General features: G+C 54.5%; 2 protein-coding genes across 3 annotated transcripts; one reads left to right on the top strand and one right to left on the bottom strand.

Annotated features, from left to right (window-relative positions):
• Positions 1 to 16: 16 nt before the first annotated feature.
• Positions 17 to 1,148, top strand: LOC133057517 (cytochrome c oxidase assembly factor 3 homolog, mitochondrial). Its single transcript, XM_061144091.1, has 2 exons — positions 17 to 274; positions 613 to 1,148. Exons 1-2 carry the CDS (start codon positions 61 to 63, stop codon positions 717 to 719), a joined length of 321 nt encoding a protein of 106 aa, XP_061000074.1. The 5' UTR covers positions 17 to 60; the 3' UTR covers positions 720 to 1,148.
• WNK4 (WNK lysine deficient protein kinase 4) lies at positions 922 to 17,994 on the bottom strand. 2 transcript variants are annotated; one of them, XM_061144088.1, is made up of 20 exons: positions 17,223 to 17,994; positions 16,388 to 16,826; positions 14,773 to 14,945; positions 13,752 to 13,972; positions 13,248 to 13,405; positions 12,645 to 12,733; positions 12,339 to 12,555; positions 10,376 to 10,640; positions 10,032 to 10,153; positions 9,736 to 9,794; positions 9,541 to 9,658; positions 9,152 to 9,268; positions 5,130 to 5,267; positions 4,533 to 4,587; positions 3,853 to 4,436; positions 3,692 to 3,752; positions 3,176 to 3,584; positions 2,888 to 3,087; positions 2,623 to 2,720; positions 922 to 2,516 (listed from the first exon to the last, which is right to left on the bottom strand). In XM_061144088.1, exons 2-20 carry the CDS (start codon positions 16,718 to 16,720, stop codon positions 2,514 to 2,516), a joined length of 3,420 nt encoding a protein of 1,139 aa, XP_061000071.1. In that variant the 5' UTR covers positions 16,721 to 16,826; positions 17,223 to 17,994; the 3' UTR covers positions 922 to 2,513. The 2 variants fall into 2 exon arrangements, with proteins under 2 accessions (XP_061000071.1, XP_061000070.1); XM_061144087.1 differs by lacking the exon at positions 17,223 to 17,994 and having other exon boundaries at positions 16,388 to 17,005.
• Between the last annotated feature and the right edge of the window lie 37 nt (positions 17,995 to 18,031).

Below are 18,031 nucleotides of genomic sequence, written 5' to 3'. Positions count from 1 at the left end.
AGGACTGCCATTCCCAGCAAGCACCGCGCCCCGGGACCGGCGAAGGGCAAGAGCGGCAACATGGCGGCACCCGGAGCTGGAGACCCGGTGGATGCCAAAAGCGGAAAGGCCCCGCTGGCTCAGCGCATCGACCCGACTCGGGAGAAGCTGACTCCTGCACAACTACAATTTATGCGGCAGGCGCAGCTCGCCCAGTGGCAGAAGACGCTGCCACAACGGCGGACGCGGAACATCGTGACTGGCCTGGGCATTGGGGCCCTGGTATTAGCAATTTGTATCCATCTGGACTATAGACTCGGAGAGACCGCCTATGGGGGCAGGGGAAGGGCAGCAAAGGTGTGTAGGAGGGCAGTGCGGGGGTGTAGAAAGAGCCGGAGCTATGAAAACCTTGGCTACTTCTAACGCCGAGCCAAGAATTTAAGTGTACCTTACTTTGTCATTGTAAAGGTGCTCTTTTAATATAATTTATTAATGATAACGGAGTCGGGGTCAGGGCTCAGAGGAGCAGAGGGCAGAAGGTGATTTGGGAGGATGAGATAAACAAAGGTGGTGGAGCAGATCAGAAAAGGGAATGCGCATATTCCACGTGGTTTCCTGAACCCACCTCCCCAGATGGTTACACCTTCTACTCGGTGTCCCAGGAGCGTTTCCTGGATGAGCTGGAAGATGAGGCCAAAGCTGCTCGAGCCCGAGCTCTGGAAAGGGCATCAGGACACTGATCCAGATGGGCATGGTGCATGTCTAACCTGCTGGAGTCCCTTCACATGGTGGATGATGCTCCATGATCCTGTAGAAATTGAAGCCTGCATTGCTGGCCGTCTTACTAACTTTGGACCATGATAGGGGTCCAAGGCCGGGGGTTTGTGCCATTGTCAAGGGAACAACGCCCACCTAACCTTGATTCTGTGTGGCCACTGACCCCTTTGTTTGTTTCCTAGTTTGTTTCCTTGTTTGAAGTATCCACCTTGGCTTTTCCCAAGCATTGACTTCATGGTTTAGTCCTCTTAAACTCCCCTGGGGGCCGATTTGGAGGGTGGAGGACAAGAGGTGGGCTATTATGGGGGTGGGTGTGGCAGCTATGTGCAGTGTTGGAGCCTAAAATGGGAAAGATGGGGTCAGGTTGAAAGTAATAAACTGAATCATTTCTCTCCAAGTCCAATGAGTGTGTTGGGGCTGACACTTCATGCTGAAGCACTTCACAGGCAGCAGCTGCAGCAGTGATATTGCCCCAAGTGAAGTCGCTCAGTTGTGTCCAACTCTTTGCAACTCCATGGACTGTAGCTTTTACAAGGCTCCTCTGTCCATGGAATTTTCCAGGCAAGAGTACTGGAGTGGGTTGCCTTTTCCTTCTCTAGGGGATCTTCCGGACCCAGGGATTGAACCCAGGTCTCCCGCACTGTGGGCAGACACTTTACCATCTGAGCCACCACTGCCCCAGGGAGCTGTAAATGTTTAACTAGAATTACTTTTTCCATGAGATCGTTCCACCTGACTTAAGGGAGAGATTGTGGTGGGTCACTGGGCCGTTTTGAGACTGAACCAGCTCTTGGGGGCGGGGAGGAAGGTCACTCTTCTGTCCTCAACTCTCAGGACACACTACGCTCAACTTTACTGCCTTCTCCCTTCTCCAGAGGTAAAGGAAGGATGGACAAGCAGCTTTCATTAACTTCCACTGGGGCCTGCTTGTGTAGGCCTAAGGTGGAGTCTGGGTGGAATCTTAGCTTGGTCAGGTGGATTATTGACCTTGCAGTTTCTTCATGAACTGCTGGCAGGAAGCCCGAAGGCTGGGTTCCACCCCTGCCTCCCATTGTGAGAGGGGAATTCCTTCTAAATCCTCCCCTGCCTTACCCTACTACAAAGCTTTTTTGGCTGTGCTAGTTCTTCATCGCTACTCCTGGGTTTTCTCTAGTTGCAGCAAGCAGGCGCTACTCTTCGCCGTGGTGCGTGGGCTTCTTATTGCAGTGGCTTCTCTCGGCACAGCACAGGCTCTAGGGCGTGCAGGCTCCGCGGTTGTGGTACATGGGCTTAGCGGCCCTGTGGCATGTGCAGTCTTCTCTGACTAGGGATGGAACCCTAGTCCCTCGCACTGAGAGATGGGTCCTTAACCACCAGACCACCAGGGAAGTTCCCCCACAGAGCTTTGCCCTGTTTCTAAGATCCATACAGATTTGCCAGGTTCTAGGTTCCAGAACTTTTATTGGCTGCTACTAATTCTCCCTTCTCCTGCCCAACTGGGAGTGTGCCTTCTAGAAGCATCTGGACTCAGGTGGGACTGTTTAGTGGTTCTCTCTCTGCTGGGGAGGTGGCAAGGATGAGGATTTACAGAACGTACACCTTCTACACACAGCAAACAGTTCCCACATGTTTGGCTCTTCTAGCGGAGCAGCAGGTCCACGCCTGCTCCCTCAGTGCTGAGGTCTTCCTTGCAGGGTTGTGCTGGTCAGCAGATTCTAAGGGCACAAGCTCCATGGTGGGCCCAGGTGTGGGTGAGACACATGGCCTCTGTTCAGAATTCACTGGAGGGAAAAGAAGAAGTCCTAAGGAACCTCCAGAGCTGGAGGAGGCTGCAGCTGAAGCCAGTTACCATTCCCTGGGCTCTCCCTCCCTTGGGCCCGCCCTCACCATCCTGCCAACATCCCCGGCGAATGTCACCCCCTTGCTTGCCCGCTGCTCCTGGGAGCCGGTGCTGCTGCCGCTCAGGGAGTTCCTTCGCATGATGCCTGGGTGCAGGATGGGGAGGGAGAGCACTCAATGAGGGGAGGGGCCGCAGGAGAAAGTGGGGGGCGAGTCCCCCCACACCAAGGGGCAGACCCCCAGGGCCTGAAAGAAAGCCAGATCACTAGGGAGGGGACCCTGGAACAATGGGAGCTGGTGACTTCTGTCTCACCGGGGCCCAGGGGCTCAGAACGCTGCAGGCTGTTGCGCCGTGAGGTGGGGAAGCTGCCCTTGGAGAGGCGGCGCTGGCGGCTGGACAGCATAGCAGCAGGGGCCACGATCCCTGGCGGGGGCTGCTTCCCAAGCCTGCCATACAAGTCCTCGATTTCCTGTTTCTGTAGTGTCTGTAGTGCCTCCACCTCTGCCAAGTGCCTGAGGACACACCAGGGCCATGAGAGGGCCGGCCCAACATTTGGCTCTGGCAAGTCCACCTCCTGCCCGCCATTCTCCCCAGACTCACTTCTGCCGAAGATTCTGTAGCTCAGCCCAGAATTCCTCGTCCTCTCCACTGCTCTCTGACTCCTCACTGCTCAGACACAGGCTGTTACAGGAGTAGCTCATCCACACTGGGCTGGGATGGCTCAGGGGTGGAGGGCTGCCCCCTGCTTGGGGTCCCTGCCCATCGTCCCCTTCCTCTTCAGCTCCAGCCCCTAGGCCCTCAGCTGCACGGTCACTTTCAGCCAGAGCCTCCCTGGCCTCTGGCCTGGCTCCAGCACTGTCCTCCGTGTCCGAGCTCTCCGAGGTCAGCTGAGGGGTTTGAGGCTTCGGGGAGCCAGAGGGAGTTGGGGGTGCCAGCTGCAGGGGAAGAGGCTCAGCTGGCTCCTTGGATGAAGTCACTTGGAAGCGCCCAACAAGCTGAGGCTTTCCCTCTGTAGCAAGACAAAGAAGGCATCAGGCAAGAAGGAAGAGAAATCACTGGTAGGAAATAGTCACTGAGAATGATGGGCAGGGGAGGGTCAGTAGTCAAAGGTCTCACCTTCCGAGATGGGCGCCAATCTGGCTTCACCCGGGAGTGACCGACCAAGATTCGGAGAGGCCTATAAAGTGTGGGTCTGTGAGTAGAGAAATGATCCAGAATGAAGCCCACCCGCCCCCACCCCCTGGCACCCAATCATCCCCTCTTGGTTTCCTACTCACCTCACTCTCCATCTCAGCTGTCAGCGATGAAGGCCGCTCCTGGCCACAAGGAGTACTGGGAGTGGGAGGGGGCAGGCTAGGGAGAGGACCAGAAGGAGCTGGAGGAGACTGGGACAGGAGCCCAGGGGCCGGGGACAGCAGGGACTGAGCCACGGTCATCACAGCCAGAGAGAAGGCACTGGCCAGAGAGAGGAGAGGGGCTGCAGTGGTGGAGGGGAGGGGACAAGCAGAGGGGCAGGGGGGAAAGGAGGGAGGAGTGACAGTGACCTGGAAACAATCGGGGAGGACAGAACTCTGTGGAAACTGAGCAGATGGGACTGGAAACTGGGGTGCACTGGGGGGGAATGGAAGTGGGCAGCTTGGGGGGCATGGAGAGAGATTTGAGGAGGCCTGAGAAGAAACTGGGGAGAATGAGGAGGGGCTGAGATGACATGGGGGAGAAGTGATGGGAAGGATGGGACTTGGGAAAACAGGGGTTCCAGGAGAAAAGGAGTTTCCAGAAGACAAGGAGGTTCCAGGAGATGTGGAGGCAGAGAAAGCTGCCCAGCATCTCTGCTCCAGGGAGGTGCTGCTCTGGAGCTCTGCTGGGAAGAGAGGGAGGGAAGGTTGAGATTCCAGTCATCCAGTCCCATGGAGCAACCCCAGGGGTGGGATGAGTAGGGACAGAATGCAGTACATACCCCTGGGCGGATCTGGGGGGTACCCCAGGAGAGCAGGCAGTGGTGCTGGCTCCTCCTGAGAGAGAGAAATGTCACAGTGGGAAGAGTTGAGTCTTAGATGGAAGGTTCCAGGCTGGGCATCTTAAGCCAGGACTCATGAGCCTCTATGAGTCCACAGATGAGTTTCAAGGGATTCAAAAGTGTTTTCAAGAAATATTTAGTGGTAAAGGGGCACAACATCTGCAACTTAAATGGTTCCAAAAAAAGAATGCATGCACACAGGTGGATGGGGAGAGAGGAAGGGAGAAGGCCAGAGGTCATGTAACAAAATACTACTAGCAAATCTAGACAGAGCACCCAGGAGTTCTTTGTACAACTATTGTAACTTCTCTGTAGGTCTGAAATTATGACAAAATACTGAGTTAAAAGTATGTACTGAACACATTTTTCTGGAACAAGAGTCCATGGCTTTCATCAAACTCTCAAATGGGGGAAGAGCTATTGTTTTGGGATCCTAGAGATGAAGACAAGTTAGATCCAAGGGGGCTGGTGGAGGCAAAGAGTAATTAAGCCTGTAGCAAAGTCCCATCCCCCTGGAGGTACCCACAGGGGTCTGACCTGGGGACTCAGAGGGTCTTCAGCAGCCTCCGCAGGGCCAGTATCTCTCTTCAACAGGGTCTCCACTCGCTGGATAATCTCCCGAATCCGGTTCAGGAATCCAGCTCGCTCCGAGGGCAGAATGAACTCATTATACACCTGGTGAGTGTCAGTAGGAAGGGGAAGGGGGGGCTCGGTTAATTCCACTTGTCCCAAAGTGAACTCTTTAAAAAACCAACCCTTCACCCCACTGCTTCTGCTCATCAATCTAAAACGAGTATTTAGTAAACATCAACTGTGTGCCAGGCACTGTGTGGTTGTAAGGAGAAATACAGCGTAGAGGAAGGGAGCTAACCTTCATAGCCAGCGTGTTTATACCAGATCTTTACTATCTTATCACATTTGACACCAACAACAGCTTACTGTGGTCTACATGAACACCCCTACTTTAGAGTTATGCTAACCAATGCTCAACGAGGTGCAGTTCAGTCTTCCCAAGATCACGGGATTTGCACCCAGATCTGTCTAAAGCCAAAACCTGAGTTATATTTCCACTGATGCCTCACCTGCTTTTGGACACAACTCCTGCTCTCATATAGCTTGTAAAATGTGCCACACAGATCCACATACACACAGCTCCACAAAGTAAAAATAAGGCAATATGTGATAAATATAACATTCAGGTCTATAAACACTTTTTTTTTTTTATTAGTTGGAGGCTAATTACTTCACAACATTTCAGTGGGTTTTGTCATACATTGATATGAATCAGCCATAGATTTACACGTATTCCCCATCCCGATCCCCCCTCCCACCTCCCTCTACAAACACTTCTTGAGTGTTTTATGCGCCAGGATTCAGGTCTACAAACACTTCTTGAGTGTTTTATGCACCAGGCATAGGCTAGATTCTTTGAGGGAACAAGGAAGCAGGAAACACTGTCCTGGTCCCAAAGAAGCCCAAAATCTTAGTGGAAGAGACACACACATACATAACTCGATAGACTGCAAGTCAGCCCAAGGCAGGCAAGGCATTTATGACTTAGGTACAGATAAAAGTGCTATTCCCGGAGGGGAAAAGGGAGAGCCACTGTTTAATGGGTAGAGATTCAGATTGGCAAGATAAAACGGTTCCAGAGACCTATTGCCCAACAATATAAATATACTTTACACTACTGACCTGTACACTTCAGGACGGTTAAAATGAGAAACTTTATGTGTTTTTTACCATGATTTTTAAAAATGCCATTCCAGGACTTCCCTGGTGGTCCAGTGGTTAAGACTCTGTGCTCCCAAAGCAGGGGGCCTGGGTTCAATCCCTGGTGGGGAAAGATCCCACCTGCCACATGGGTTGGCCAAAAATAAATAAATAAGTAGAAATAAATAAAATAAAACACCATTCCAAGAAGAAAGCAGTTCATACCACTTCAGAGGACAGCGGGGAGCTGAGATGGCTCCAGAGCTGAGCCTTGAAGGATGACTAAGAAAAAGCAACCCTTTATTGAGGACCTACCACATGTGGACATTTCCCATACTTTTATCATTTCACTTCTCATACATGCTATATCATTTCTCATATATTACATCAGAAAAGTGAGAACTGTTAGTCACTTAGTTGCGTCCCAACTCTTCGCTATCCAATGGACTGTAGCCCTCCAGGCTCCTCTGTCCATGGAATTCTCCAGGCAAGAACACTGGAGTGGGTTGCCATTTGCTTCTCCAGGGGATCTTCCTGACCCAACGATCAAAGGCGGGTCTCCTGCACTGCAGGCAGATTCTTTACCATCTGAGCCACCAGGGAAGCCCATCAGAACATCTTTGCCAAATAAGTAACATCCCCTGCGTTTTACTGATGCCATTCAGAAAGGTTAAGAAACTTGTCCAAGTTTGCCAAATTAGTAGCTAACAGAGCTGAAGTTGGAACTCAGGTCTTATGTGAACCTCCATCCTTTCCTCTGTTCTGCACTGTTCTGAGGCAGCAAAGGGCACATTCACAAAATAGCGAAGACTGAAGTATAGCTGAGAGTGCTGTGAATTTTAAAGGCCACGCTGCAGAATTTGGACCTTTGTAACCAAAGGTAGCCACTGTCGATTTGGGGGCAAAAAAGCAAATTTAAAGTCTTGAGAGAATTCTGCTGCAGAGGAAGGGAGGGTGGGCTAGTAAGGAAAGAAAAGAAGGCAATGGACCCTGGGTTGAGGGACAGGGTCCCTCTGGTTGTATGGGATCTGAATTGGGCCTGAAAGCTCATAGAGAAAGCTCCTATGGAGAGAGACCCCTGAAGAGATGGAAGCAGAAGCTGAAAAGGCACTTAGGCCTCTCCAGAGGACCATTCAGAAACCAGTGTGGCTGGATGAAAGATTCCTAAAGGGCTGAGTGGCTTGACAGAAGTTGATAAGCCTGCATGCCAGGTGCTGTTTTGTTTTTATCCCGGACACAAGCTGAATGACATGATGGAGAAGAAGCTTTAGAGGGAGTTCCTGAAGTCTGACGTTTACTTCATTCCCTTCCCTCCTGCACCCCAGAGGCTGGCAGCCACCGCCCCCACTCCACTGAAACTGGTCTCCCACAAAGACCTCCTCCTGACAAAAGCCAGTGTGGTCTTGCCTCAGGCCTCACCCTATGCCTCCTCGAAGCAATCTCCTTCTTCCGTTTTTACTAAAATATTCCAGAGTTCCTTCTATTTCTCAGGTTCCATCTCTGTCCTTTGATAACCTATCCCTGCTCCCAGTTCCAGAACTGGGGGTGTCTACTAAGATACTCCTCTATGCCTCTGGCTTTGCAGGCCCATCTTCACTCATGTTCAACTTTGTGCTGAGACTCCCAGATCCACTCCTCTCCCAGTCCTGCCTGAACCATATTCTGTTTACTTATGCAGGATCTTATCTTGCCTGCCCCTCTGTCATTCAAGCTCATCCCCCTCCAAAAAACAAAGCCATACTCTCATTTTAAAACTTCTTATCTCCTTTGATGGCCTATTCCCATGAGTTCCTCCAAGCTACAGGTCACCCTTGATATCCCTCACCCTAACTCCCTCTCATATCAACTCATCAAGTACTTACTGACCATCTTCTATGTACACTGTACTAAGTCAATCAATCATTGGATGACACAGTAGGTTATTTTCCCAAAATAACCCCCAGATTCACCCCTCTCCTTCCTCCTCCCCCATAATCCATTCTCTGCTTGGACCACACCTGGCTTCTTGCATCCATCTCCCAACTGGATACCCTACCCACAGCCCTCTCCTACATCCCACAACAGAACAGTCTTCTTAAAACCTATTCTCACGGTGTTACACTCTAACTCTTAAGACTCCATTACACATTACATGCTTAAGCACACATTACATGCCCAACCTCACTTCTACAAAACTTTTTTTAAATTGAAGTATAATTGATTTACAATGTTGTGTTAAGTTTTGCCGTACAACAAAGTGATTATATATATATATATATATACACACACACACACATTCTTTCTTAATATTCTTTTCCATTATGGTTTACTACCTAGGATACTGAATATAGTTCTCTGCTTTACAGCAGGATCTTATTGCTTCCAAGAGGAACCCTTAATTCCAGTGACAAAGGTCTCCTCAAGAAGCCCTCCCAGCCCTATACTTCAAGTCACTCCCTGTTCCCATGCCTCTCCTTTGCCATACCACCACTAGACACGCCCTTTCCACTCATCACTGCCATTCTGACCCATCTGTCAAGACCTTGCGTGAGTCCTTCCTCTTCCACTGCTGATCCTTTCCTTATAACCACAGCATCACGTGTCTAGTGTCCACTTCACCGCAGCACTTGTGGATACCTTGTGTTAGTCTCAAATTGCTCCAGCTGAGGATCCAAGCCTCCCTGGATAAACAGAAATCTCCTCCCAAACAAGGGCAGATAAGTCTTCAGTTTCACTGCACTGAGGGCCCGGCAGCTTTGAAACCCTTGTCATTGGATTGTGGGGGGTGGGGCAGTTCAGCAGCCGGGGACATCAGGAGGGAGACTCTTGTCTCAAATCTATAGACTGTGCTCTCATCTCTCCCTCACCATGGCAGCTGCAATCTCTTCTGGGCTGTCCCCATCCAGATCAAATCGGAAGGTCACCATCTTGCTGTTGTGCGTCTGCAACTGGCATTCAACCACTCTGTCATTCTGGTCTGAGACCTTCAGGGTCAAAGTCAGCAGAGGGGAGGAGGTCAAGCTCTGTCTTCATCAAGTGTCCCCACCCCTCTCCACCCAAGTCACAGTGGCCAGATTGGAACCCGAGAGAAGCAGATACTGCCCCCAAAGTCTCGTACTGAAAACATGACTGGCGGCCTCTTGGGTAGGAGTGACACAGTGCTTCTCACCTTTTCTGGCTGACCGCACACCCCTCCCTCTGACAGGTCCATCCAGGCCCTGTAGGTTATTCCCGAACTCCTGTGCCCCTTCCTTACACTTGTGACCCGAAGCCGGGATCGGGGTCTACGCCGGAGGTTTTTCCCTGGGGGTCTCCTCATCCGTTCCATCCCTTCTCCCACATCACTAAGGCCTGATGCTGCATCTGAGGCATAACTGGAAAAGGGAAAATACAATGGACCCCAGAGCTCCATATAGCTCACCTTGAAGCCCCAACTCAGACCAGAACTTACCTCTCTCCAGGGGAAAAGTCATTGCCAGGGCCAGAACATGGAATGGATAGAGCGAAAGCCTGAAACAGGATATGGGTTCGTGAGGTCAGGGGAGGATAACTGTTGGGCTCTAGGAAGATAGTATCAAGGGTGCTGGGGTATTAGGCAGAGGGAATAAAGATGAGGACAAGAGTGGTGGATTTCCAAGGACATGGGGCCGGGTCATGGTGTTGGGTCATGGTGTTGGGTTTTATAGGATGAGAGCTAGGTCGTGGGCTTGGAATGGCTGGGAGCCCCCCCATGTGACCCCCTCTCACCGCGGGCAGGTGGAGATGGGACTCAGCGGGGCTGGAAGGCACCCCACTAGGGGGCTGAAGGGCAGGGTCTGAGGCATCCAGGAAGCCGGAGGAGCTGAGGTAGCCATCAGTCTCGCAATCCGCTGGTGGGGGAGGGAGGGGATCAAAAAAGGGGAAATAAAGGGGGGTGATGGCTGAGCAGGGGACTGCCTGAGCAAGGAGGGGGTCTGGGGCTGTGGGAGAGTTCTTTCCCAGAAAGAGCCCTGGCTAGATGTGGAAGGCTGGGTAAGTGACAATGCTATTGGGTTGAACTTCTTGGTAGGGGGGCAGAGGTCAAGGGTTCTGGGATGTCAGAGGTGACTTACAGGTGGTAGATGAATAGCTGGCATGGCGGAAGAGGAAGGGCTGGTGCTGGTCTGCCTCTGGCTCCTCGGGCTCAGGAGGGAAGGCACCGGAGGGACCAGGAGTCGTGGGGACAGCTGCTGGTGGGGGTCGCGGCGCTGGGGGGAGGGCCTCCAACTCCCTAGCTTTGCGCAGCTTCTCACGCTTTCGCTGGATGGCAGCAACCCGTTCACGCACTGCACGAGCCACTGGCTGGTAATCAGCTTCACACACTAAGCCCAGGGCCACCTGGAGTTGGAAGGGTGAGGAATGCAGTTTGAGGTGAGATTCACCATTCCCCAACAAAGCCCCATCAGGACACCTTCTTGAGACCTCTAGGATATACAAGAAAAGGAACATATATTGATTACCCACTGTGTCCACAACTGGCATTTTTTTTAAAAGTCACTTATTTACTTGACTGCACTGGATCTTTGTTGTGGGAGGTAAGATCTTCAGTTGCAGCATGTGGAATCTAGTTCCCTGACCAGGGATCAAACCTGGACTCCCTGCATTGGGAGCATGGAGTCCTAGCTGCTGGACCACCAGAGAAATCCAACTGGCAACTCTTTACCATATCATCATTAAATCCTTCCAGCAACCTTCTGAGATGGGTCTTATCAAACCTATTTTAGAAATAAGTAAAGTAAGTGACCAGTTCAAGGTTATACTCTAAGTCAATTGCTCTGGGGGGCGGGGTGGAGAAAAATACTGTAGATATTTTTAGTTGTCACAACTTGGGGGGTGATCCCACTGGGATCTACTAAGTTGATGCCAGGGATTCTTCTCAACAACCTACAACAGCATAGCACAGTCTCCCAAACAATGATGTCACTAGTGTCAAAGTCAAGAACCTTTGTATGTAATGGATCAGGTCCCAATCTCAGGTCAGGTTTGAGCTGGGCTGCAGAGACTGACTCCTATGTCTTATTTCAAACACATTCTTACGTTCTTGACCCAGATCCACCAACAGATGATTCCCACCCATTCAACTGCATTTTTCCATCAAGAATATGATACTCTTTCCCTTACCACCTCAGACCTTCCTAAACCACCCCCACATCTTCTGCCTCTCATACATGCCTCTCTCCTGGTCCACCAGCTTCTATTCATTATCCTTATTCATTTCAATAACAAGCTTCACTGGGCAGGTAAAGGAGGTGGGGCAGGATGAACTGACTCAAAATCTGAACCACCTGAGTCAGTTGTGCCACTTACTTGCTTGGGACCTGGTACAAGATATTCAGCTTCTTTGAGCTTTCATTTCCTCAGCAGTAAATCAGATAAAATCACTCTATGCAGGGTTGGTAACAACCATCAGATGCACATGAAAGGGCTATAGGATGTGGGTGATTAACTGAGCTCCCATCACGGGCTAAGCACTGTCAGGGGCAGAAGGGTCAATACACAGTCTCTGCCCTCAAGACCTTGTAGCCTAGTGGAGGAGAAAGATAGGAATGTATCCTGGTATAAAACAAGACTGATGGAGACCCGTCCAGTAATGCAGGGCTTGCTGAAGTGGAAAGAAGCATTTAACTTGAACTCTAGAGCGGACAGGCTTTCTCAAATGCACGGTTCCAAGCATGAAGCAAGATCAAGAAAAAGATGGGGTGGAGGAAACAAGAAAGAGAAAAATAGATAACTCGGAGAGAAGGACAATTCGGGAAAACCGGATCAACCGGAAGTTAAAACAGGGAGATTGAGGGACCCAGGGCTGCAAAAAGGAAATCCTGGACTTGCGGAGAACACTAGGTGTGCCCGCAGGTGCGTTAAGGCGAGAGCAGCAGGGAGACATTTGTAGGAGACTCGGGAGAGGACTTGGTGGAGCCCACCACCCAGACAACCCACCACCCAGACATGCACCCGCAAGGCACTGCCTCCTCCGGTTGACATTCACACGCCCCTCACATGCCCAGTTACGCAGCAGGCATGCTGTCCTCCGCTCACCATCTCCTGAGCCACCTCTTCGGCCGCGTCCCGGCCCAGCTGGAACAAGAACTCGATAGCCTGGTTGTCCCGTGGGCGCCCCCCTCGCCGCGCGTCCTCCATGCGCAGCCAGAGCTTGAGGTCCGGCTTCTCTCCGTCGTCCTCCTCCGCCAACTCCACATGGACGCCGCGCTCCTCGCGGAAGAAGGCGTGAGCCAGAAGGTCGTGGATGGTGAACCTGAGGGCGGTGCCAACGTGAGCCGAGCCCCGCCGCCGCCGGCCCGCCCCCCGCCCCGACACCCCTCCCGCCCTGCCCCCTCCACCCACCTCTCATTCTTATCCGTGCGGATGCAGCCTTCAATGATCTCCTTTACCTCGGGCATCTTCACCTTGTAGAAGCTGTTAGGTTTCGTGCCCTGGGGAATGGGGTTGCATGAGGCCTCCCGCTCTCTGTGCCCCAGCTCTCTGCTGACCTCCCCCTCCCACTCCGCCCCAGCCCGAGGCGGCAGCGCTTGCAGTTGCCGAAGCACCGGGTCCGCGTTTAGAAGTTGTGATTTAAAATCCCAGCGCCCCCGCCCTGACCCCCCCTCCCCCCAACACACACGTATCGACTGTGCGACCTTGAACCAGGCTCTCGCTGAGCCGGTGTCCTCATTTATGAAATGCAGGGCAGAACATTTGCCCTGCTCACCCCGCGGGGCAGCGGAAAGGATCGAATGAGAGATTGGATATGAATCATCTGTAATCTTTAGGGAGCGCTACACACATCGTTATTCTAAACAGCTTGTACTGGAAGGGCCGTGAGTGCATGCAATAACCAGAGCGTCTTTATGTCTACCCCGTTTTCATTAAGGGAAAGGGCACTGACCGCGGGGTGGCTGGGGCAGGCAAATGGAAGGGGGACTTGTGATTCCTTCTTCTCTCTCTCACCGAGGTGACCTTGCGGTAGATTTGAGCGGCATTCTGGCACTCTGAGTAGGGGTATTCCGAGGTCGCCATCTCCAGCATGCACATGCCAAACGCGTACACGTCCACGGCCTCGTCGTACTTTTCCTCGTACATCTCTGGGGCCATGAACTCCGGGGTCCCTGCAGGATCCACAGCAGACATCAGTGCCTCTTTTCTGGCTTCGTCCCTCTCCCTGAAAGTACAAGTGGAGGTGGGGGCAACTCCGCGAATTCTGGAGTGCAAGAGACCCGTCTCATCTCGTGTGTGTGTGTGTGTGTGTGTGTGTGTGTTGGGTGGGGGGTGTTGTGGGGAAGACTTGTGTGCCACAAGTCTTCTCATCTTCCCCGTGGTCTTCTAACTCCGTGGAGGGGTTCTAACTCTAACCCCCTTCTAAATCTACTAGGGGGAGAGGGTCCCCAGGCTCTCTCCGGACAGGGGAAGGGGAGGGAGGGTAGGAATGGCAAGGGTCCTCATGGAGGGACGCACCGATGACGCTCTTGGCGAAGGAGGCGCGCTTGAGCGTGGCCAGGCCCAGGTCCCCGATCTTAACAGAGCCCGTAGGGCCGGTGATAAAGACGTTGTCACACTTGAGATCTCGGTGCAGGATGGGGGGTACCCGGGAGTGTAGGAAATGGAGCCCACGCAGGATTTGGCGGCTCCAGCGCTGAAGGACTCGTGGTTTCATCTCGCGGAACCGCCTTAGGTATCTAGGGGAGCGCGCACAGCTAGGGTCAGAGCGGGGGACACACAGGATACGCAGGGAGCCCACCACTGGGAGGTTCCCCTCCGGTAGCCCCACCCACTCCCGCCCACGCACCGGCCGCTAGCTTCTCCTAGCACAGATCCTCGCCTGGCCTCAGACAGAAAGGCAGTCAGGGGGTGTGGCGGGTAGACAGAAGGTTACAAAACGGGTAAATTCAAGATATGGCCGCCGCCAAGGTGCTGTGGAAGCGCCGGAAGGGATGACTAGCTGCCCCGGACGTGGGGGAGGGCTTCCTAGAGGAAATAACTTTTCTGTGGTGTCTTGAAGGATGAGTAGGAGTTCAAGGATGAAAATGGGAAGAGATGAAGACCTTGCAGGCAGAAGGGAAGGCGTGCTTAAAGGCACGGAGACAAGTGACGGCGCAGGGTGGGAGGAGGTGCTGGGAATTTGATTTGTCCGGAACGTAGGCTGGATCCTATAGGGACTTTGTGAGCAGTCGCTAGAAAGAATGGACTTTATCCGGAGGGCGGTGGGATAAGTCGAAGCGTTTTAAGGAGAGAAGTGATAAGCCCAGATTCCCGCGCGCTGCAGGAAGATAAGCTAGCTTGGAGAGGAGAGAGGTAGCATGGTGGAGGACTCTTTAGGACGCACTGCAGGCCTCCAGACGCTCAAGAGGCGAGGATGACAGAAAGTGAGCCCGGTTTGGGACCTGCGTGTAGTCTGAGGAGGCCGGGCTCCTCCAGAAGCAGTGGCGACCTCCCACCACCAGTCCTCCCAACTACCACCAGCAGGCGCGGAGCTCACGTCTTGAGCGTGCCAGAGGTCATGAGTTCGGTGACCAGCACGATGCAAACCTGGCCCCTCAGCACCGACTTCCAGGAGTCGTAGAAGCGGACGATGTTGGGGTGCTGCAGCCCCTTGAGCATCTCCACCTCCTCGGAGAATCGCTGCCGCTCGGCTCGAGACAGTTTCCGAGTCTGTGGGGTAGGGGACGGGGGTCACGGTCACCTCAGGCCCAGGGCCCCCACGAAGAGGGGGACAGGGACACATGCGGCGGGGCTTGGAGGAGTGGTGAGGGTAGGAGCCAACGGATGGGACTGGGTGGGTGGTATCATTCGCCAACAGGATTGTAGACCCCGAGTTCCTGGTTTGCCCCCGCTGGACCGCTCCAAGGACACGCCCACTATGGGCCTGGGGCCGCCCCCTGGACCCCCTCATGGACACAAGAGCTTTTATGCAGCCCGGTCCAGGAGCTCTGAACTCAATAGCGCCTTTGTAGCCGCCCAGGCCGGCCCTGGAGCGGGAAGGGACGCCCCGGGGCTGGCAGCGGGCAGGCGGGCAGCAGGCAGGCGGGCGGGCAGAGAATTGGGGCCGGTAAGGGGATTGGACTCAGAAACTGGTAACTGCTAGATCCAGGCAGAAGGGCTGCAGAGGGAGGTACAGACAAAGAGAGAAGGCATCCAAGACCAGGTGCCAGGAGACCGCCCCCTGCCCATAGCTGTCTTGCCTTCCCCCATCTCCCTCTCCACCCTCCCACCCCTAGTTTGGCCGCTTCTCCTGGCCTGGCCTAGAGCCTGGGGTGTGGCACTGGCAGGCACAAGGGGCAAGCTCAGTGCCAGGGCTGGAGGGGAGGACCCTTCCTCCAGGCTCTGTCCCCTCAATATGAATCCAAAGCTCAGACTTAACTGGGTTTCCCCCCTATGGGAGGAAGGTCCTTCAAGCCAGCATACCCCTAAACCCCATGGGGCTCAGTGCTTTTGGTCTGGGGAGAGGATAGCTCAGGTAGGCAGTGGGATGAGGAGCAGGACTGGACTCAGGCCAGGGCTGGAGCTCCCTGTCTCCCCCTCCCCCAGCCATGGGGAAGTCCAGAAGTTTGTTCCAGAAGGGATGTGGGAAGGCCCTGTCCTGCTACAATAGCCCTACATCTTCTGGAAATGGAGAGGACCCTGTCCCAGCTCCTGGCCTCCATCCATCATTCCAGCCTTCTAATCTGCAAAGATCCAGGGCAAGGAAAAAGGAGGATCAGGATCACACTGAGGGTCTCAGGACTTAAGGGGAAGGGAGAGGAGGAGACAGTGGGTAACCACTGCAGGAAAGTGGTGAGCCACCCCTCAGGTCTGAGCTGGCTCCCTACCCAATTTCCCATCTTATTTTTCTTTCCAGCTCTCAGGGTTGAGATGGAGCCTGTAAAGTAAGAATGTCTTATATCCACAGGGAGCTACCACACACCACCTGCCTCAGCTTATCCTTCTGCAGCCTGGAATCAGCCAGGTCCATGGACCATCAGAGCAAGTGGGACAAGTGTCCAGACATTTGACTGGAAAAATACATCCCCCTTGCTGCTGTTCCCTGGATCTCCCATCCCAAGACCTCCAAAGGTCCCATCCCGTGGCATCACCGAGGGGGCGCCCAGCCGCACCTGCAGCTCACACCAGGCCACCTCCACCGTGGTGTCGGTGTCCAGCCCTCGATACACCGTCTTGAACGAGCCACGTCCAATCTCGATGTCAAACTTGAGGTATCGGCCGTCCGGGGACGTTGCCACAGCCTGGGTCTCCGTGTCCTCTTTTTCCTCTTGCTCCCGCCGCCGCTCCCGGGCTGCCGCCGCCTCACTGATCCTCGGCTGTTCCCGGGACCCCGACCCTCCTGTGGAGCCCGCGGGCTCCGAACGCTCGGAGTCTGCAGGCTTCACCGGGGCGCCCGCGGTCCACGTGCCCTCAGGGGGCTCTTCGGCACTGGGCGGTGGGCTCATCGCGGGGCCGGAACCAGCGGAGTCCGGTGGTTCAGGGGGCTCCGGAACGGGTGAGGCTGGCTGGAACCAAGAGCTCAGCAGCCCCAAGTCGACTGAGCTGCGGCGGCTGAGACGGGAAGAGCGCGGCCGGGGCTCAGCCTTCCCGGAGAAGCGGCGCACCCGGCGGGGAGGGGGCCCGAGGCGGGGCGGCCCCGCCGCGGCGAGGGGCGGCGGGGGCCGCAGGGGCAGGTCAGCCTCCGCCTGGGACATGGGGACTTCGGTCTCTGGGGCCGGGGATGCCAGCATGAGGAAGGGCCGGGCGCTGCAGGCGGTAAGACGGGCGGCCTGACGGGACGACTGGCTGGGTGCGCAGTGCTCCGGCTGAGCTACTGGGGCCCCAGCCCCGGCTCGCCTGCCCCGCAGCTCCGCCCCCACCCCGCCCCCGCCCCCGCCCCGCCCTTACCCCCCAGAGCCGCCCCCTCGGAGCTGCCTGTACAGTGGAACCCCTGGCGCAGCCCCTCACCTCGGCCACTGCCCCGCCCCCGGCCGCTGGCCCTCCTCCTCCTGGCCTCCCGAAGCACCCGCCCTCAGTCTCTTTCCGAAGCCGGAGCCCGGGGAGAGGCGGTGTGTCCTCGCGCACTAAGAGTGCGCAGACCTGTTTGGGGGAGCACGGTACTAGGACAGGGAGATGAAACGTGACCGCGGCTCCCCGACCCTAGAAAAGGGGCGTGGTGAGGAGGAGGCTACCACCCGTCTGCACGCCCCAGATAAGGTAGCGCCACCCCCTCCTAATCGTCCAGAATGGCTTTGGGCCGACAATACAGAGGTCAATGGAAAGATGTGGTTTTCTCCGACTTCGCAGTCCCTCGGGGCTGCGCACGGATGGGTGTGTGCACCCCAGAGCCAGCCCCTCCCCCAAACCAAGGACCGGGTCACCCATCCTCTCCACTCCCCACCTTAACCACAGCCTGGCCCTGACCAAAGTGGCTGATTTTGCTCTGTGGGCTCTCCTTCCTCACCCCTCTGTTTGCCAAAGTTTCCAATAAACCAAAGTCCATATCCGGTTTACTCCCCCTCAGCTCCCCTTGGCCTCAACTACCCGACCCAGAGCAGATGGATGGAGGGAGGGGCTTCAGCGTCGTTCAGGACTTCCACAGGGAGATGGTGAGGGAGGGGAAGCCATTAAGTTACTCTACTGCAGAGACAGAAAGCTGTCTGTCCTCAAGCTGTGTTCTGTTAGCACTCCCCCACACAGCCCACCCAGCAGATGTAAAACCACAGGCTCACTGAGTCCACCAGTGCCGGAGGACCTCTCCCCTAAGGTAGGTGGGG

Source organism: Dama dama, chromosome 5, assembly GCF_033118175.1.
Source record: "Dama dama isolate Ldn47 chromosome 5, ASM3311817v1, whole genome shotgun sequence".
Taxonomy (NCBI): domain Eukaryota; kingdom Metazoa; phylum Chordata; class Mammalia; order Artiodactyla; family Cervidae; genus Dama; species Dama dama.
The sequence above is the reverse complement of the archived record's forward strand: the minus strand, read 5'-3'. Positions and strand labels throughout refer to the sequence as shown.

What these genes read in the sequence shown, in the direction of transcription:
- LOC133057517 (XM_061144091.1), top strand. Translation starts at nt 61, where the DNA reads ATGGCGGCACCCGGAGCTGGAGACCCGGTGGATGCCAAAAGCGGAAAG. An exon ending in GGCCCTGGTATTAGCAATTT is followed by an intron (nt 275 to 612) that starts GTATCCATCTGG and finishes CCACCTCCCCAG; the next exon opens with ATGGTTACACCTTCTACTCG.
- WNK4 (XM_061144087.1), bottom strand. Translation starts at nt 17,005, where the DNA reads ATGCTGGCATCCCCGGCCCCAGAGACCGAAGTCCCCATGTCCCAGGCG. An exon ending in AAGAGGTGGCTCAGGAGATG is followed by an intron (nt 10,641 to 12,338) that starts GTGAGCGGAGGA and finishes TTCCAACTCCAG; the next exon opens with GTGGCCCTGGGCTTAGTGTG. An exon ending in CCCCCCAGATCCGCCCAGGG is followed by an intron (nt 4,437 to 4,532) that starts GTATGTACTGCA and finishes CTCTCTTCCCAG; the next exon opens with CAGAGCTCCAGAGCAGCACC.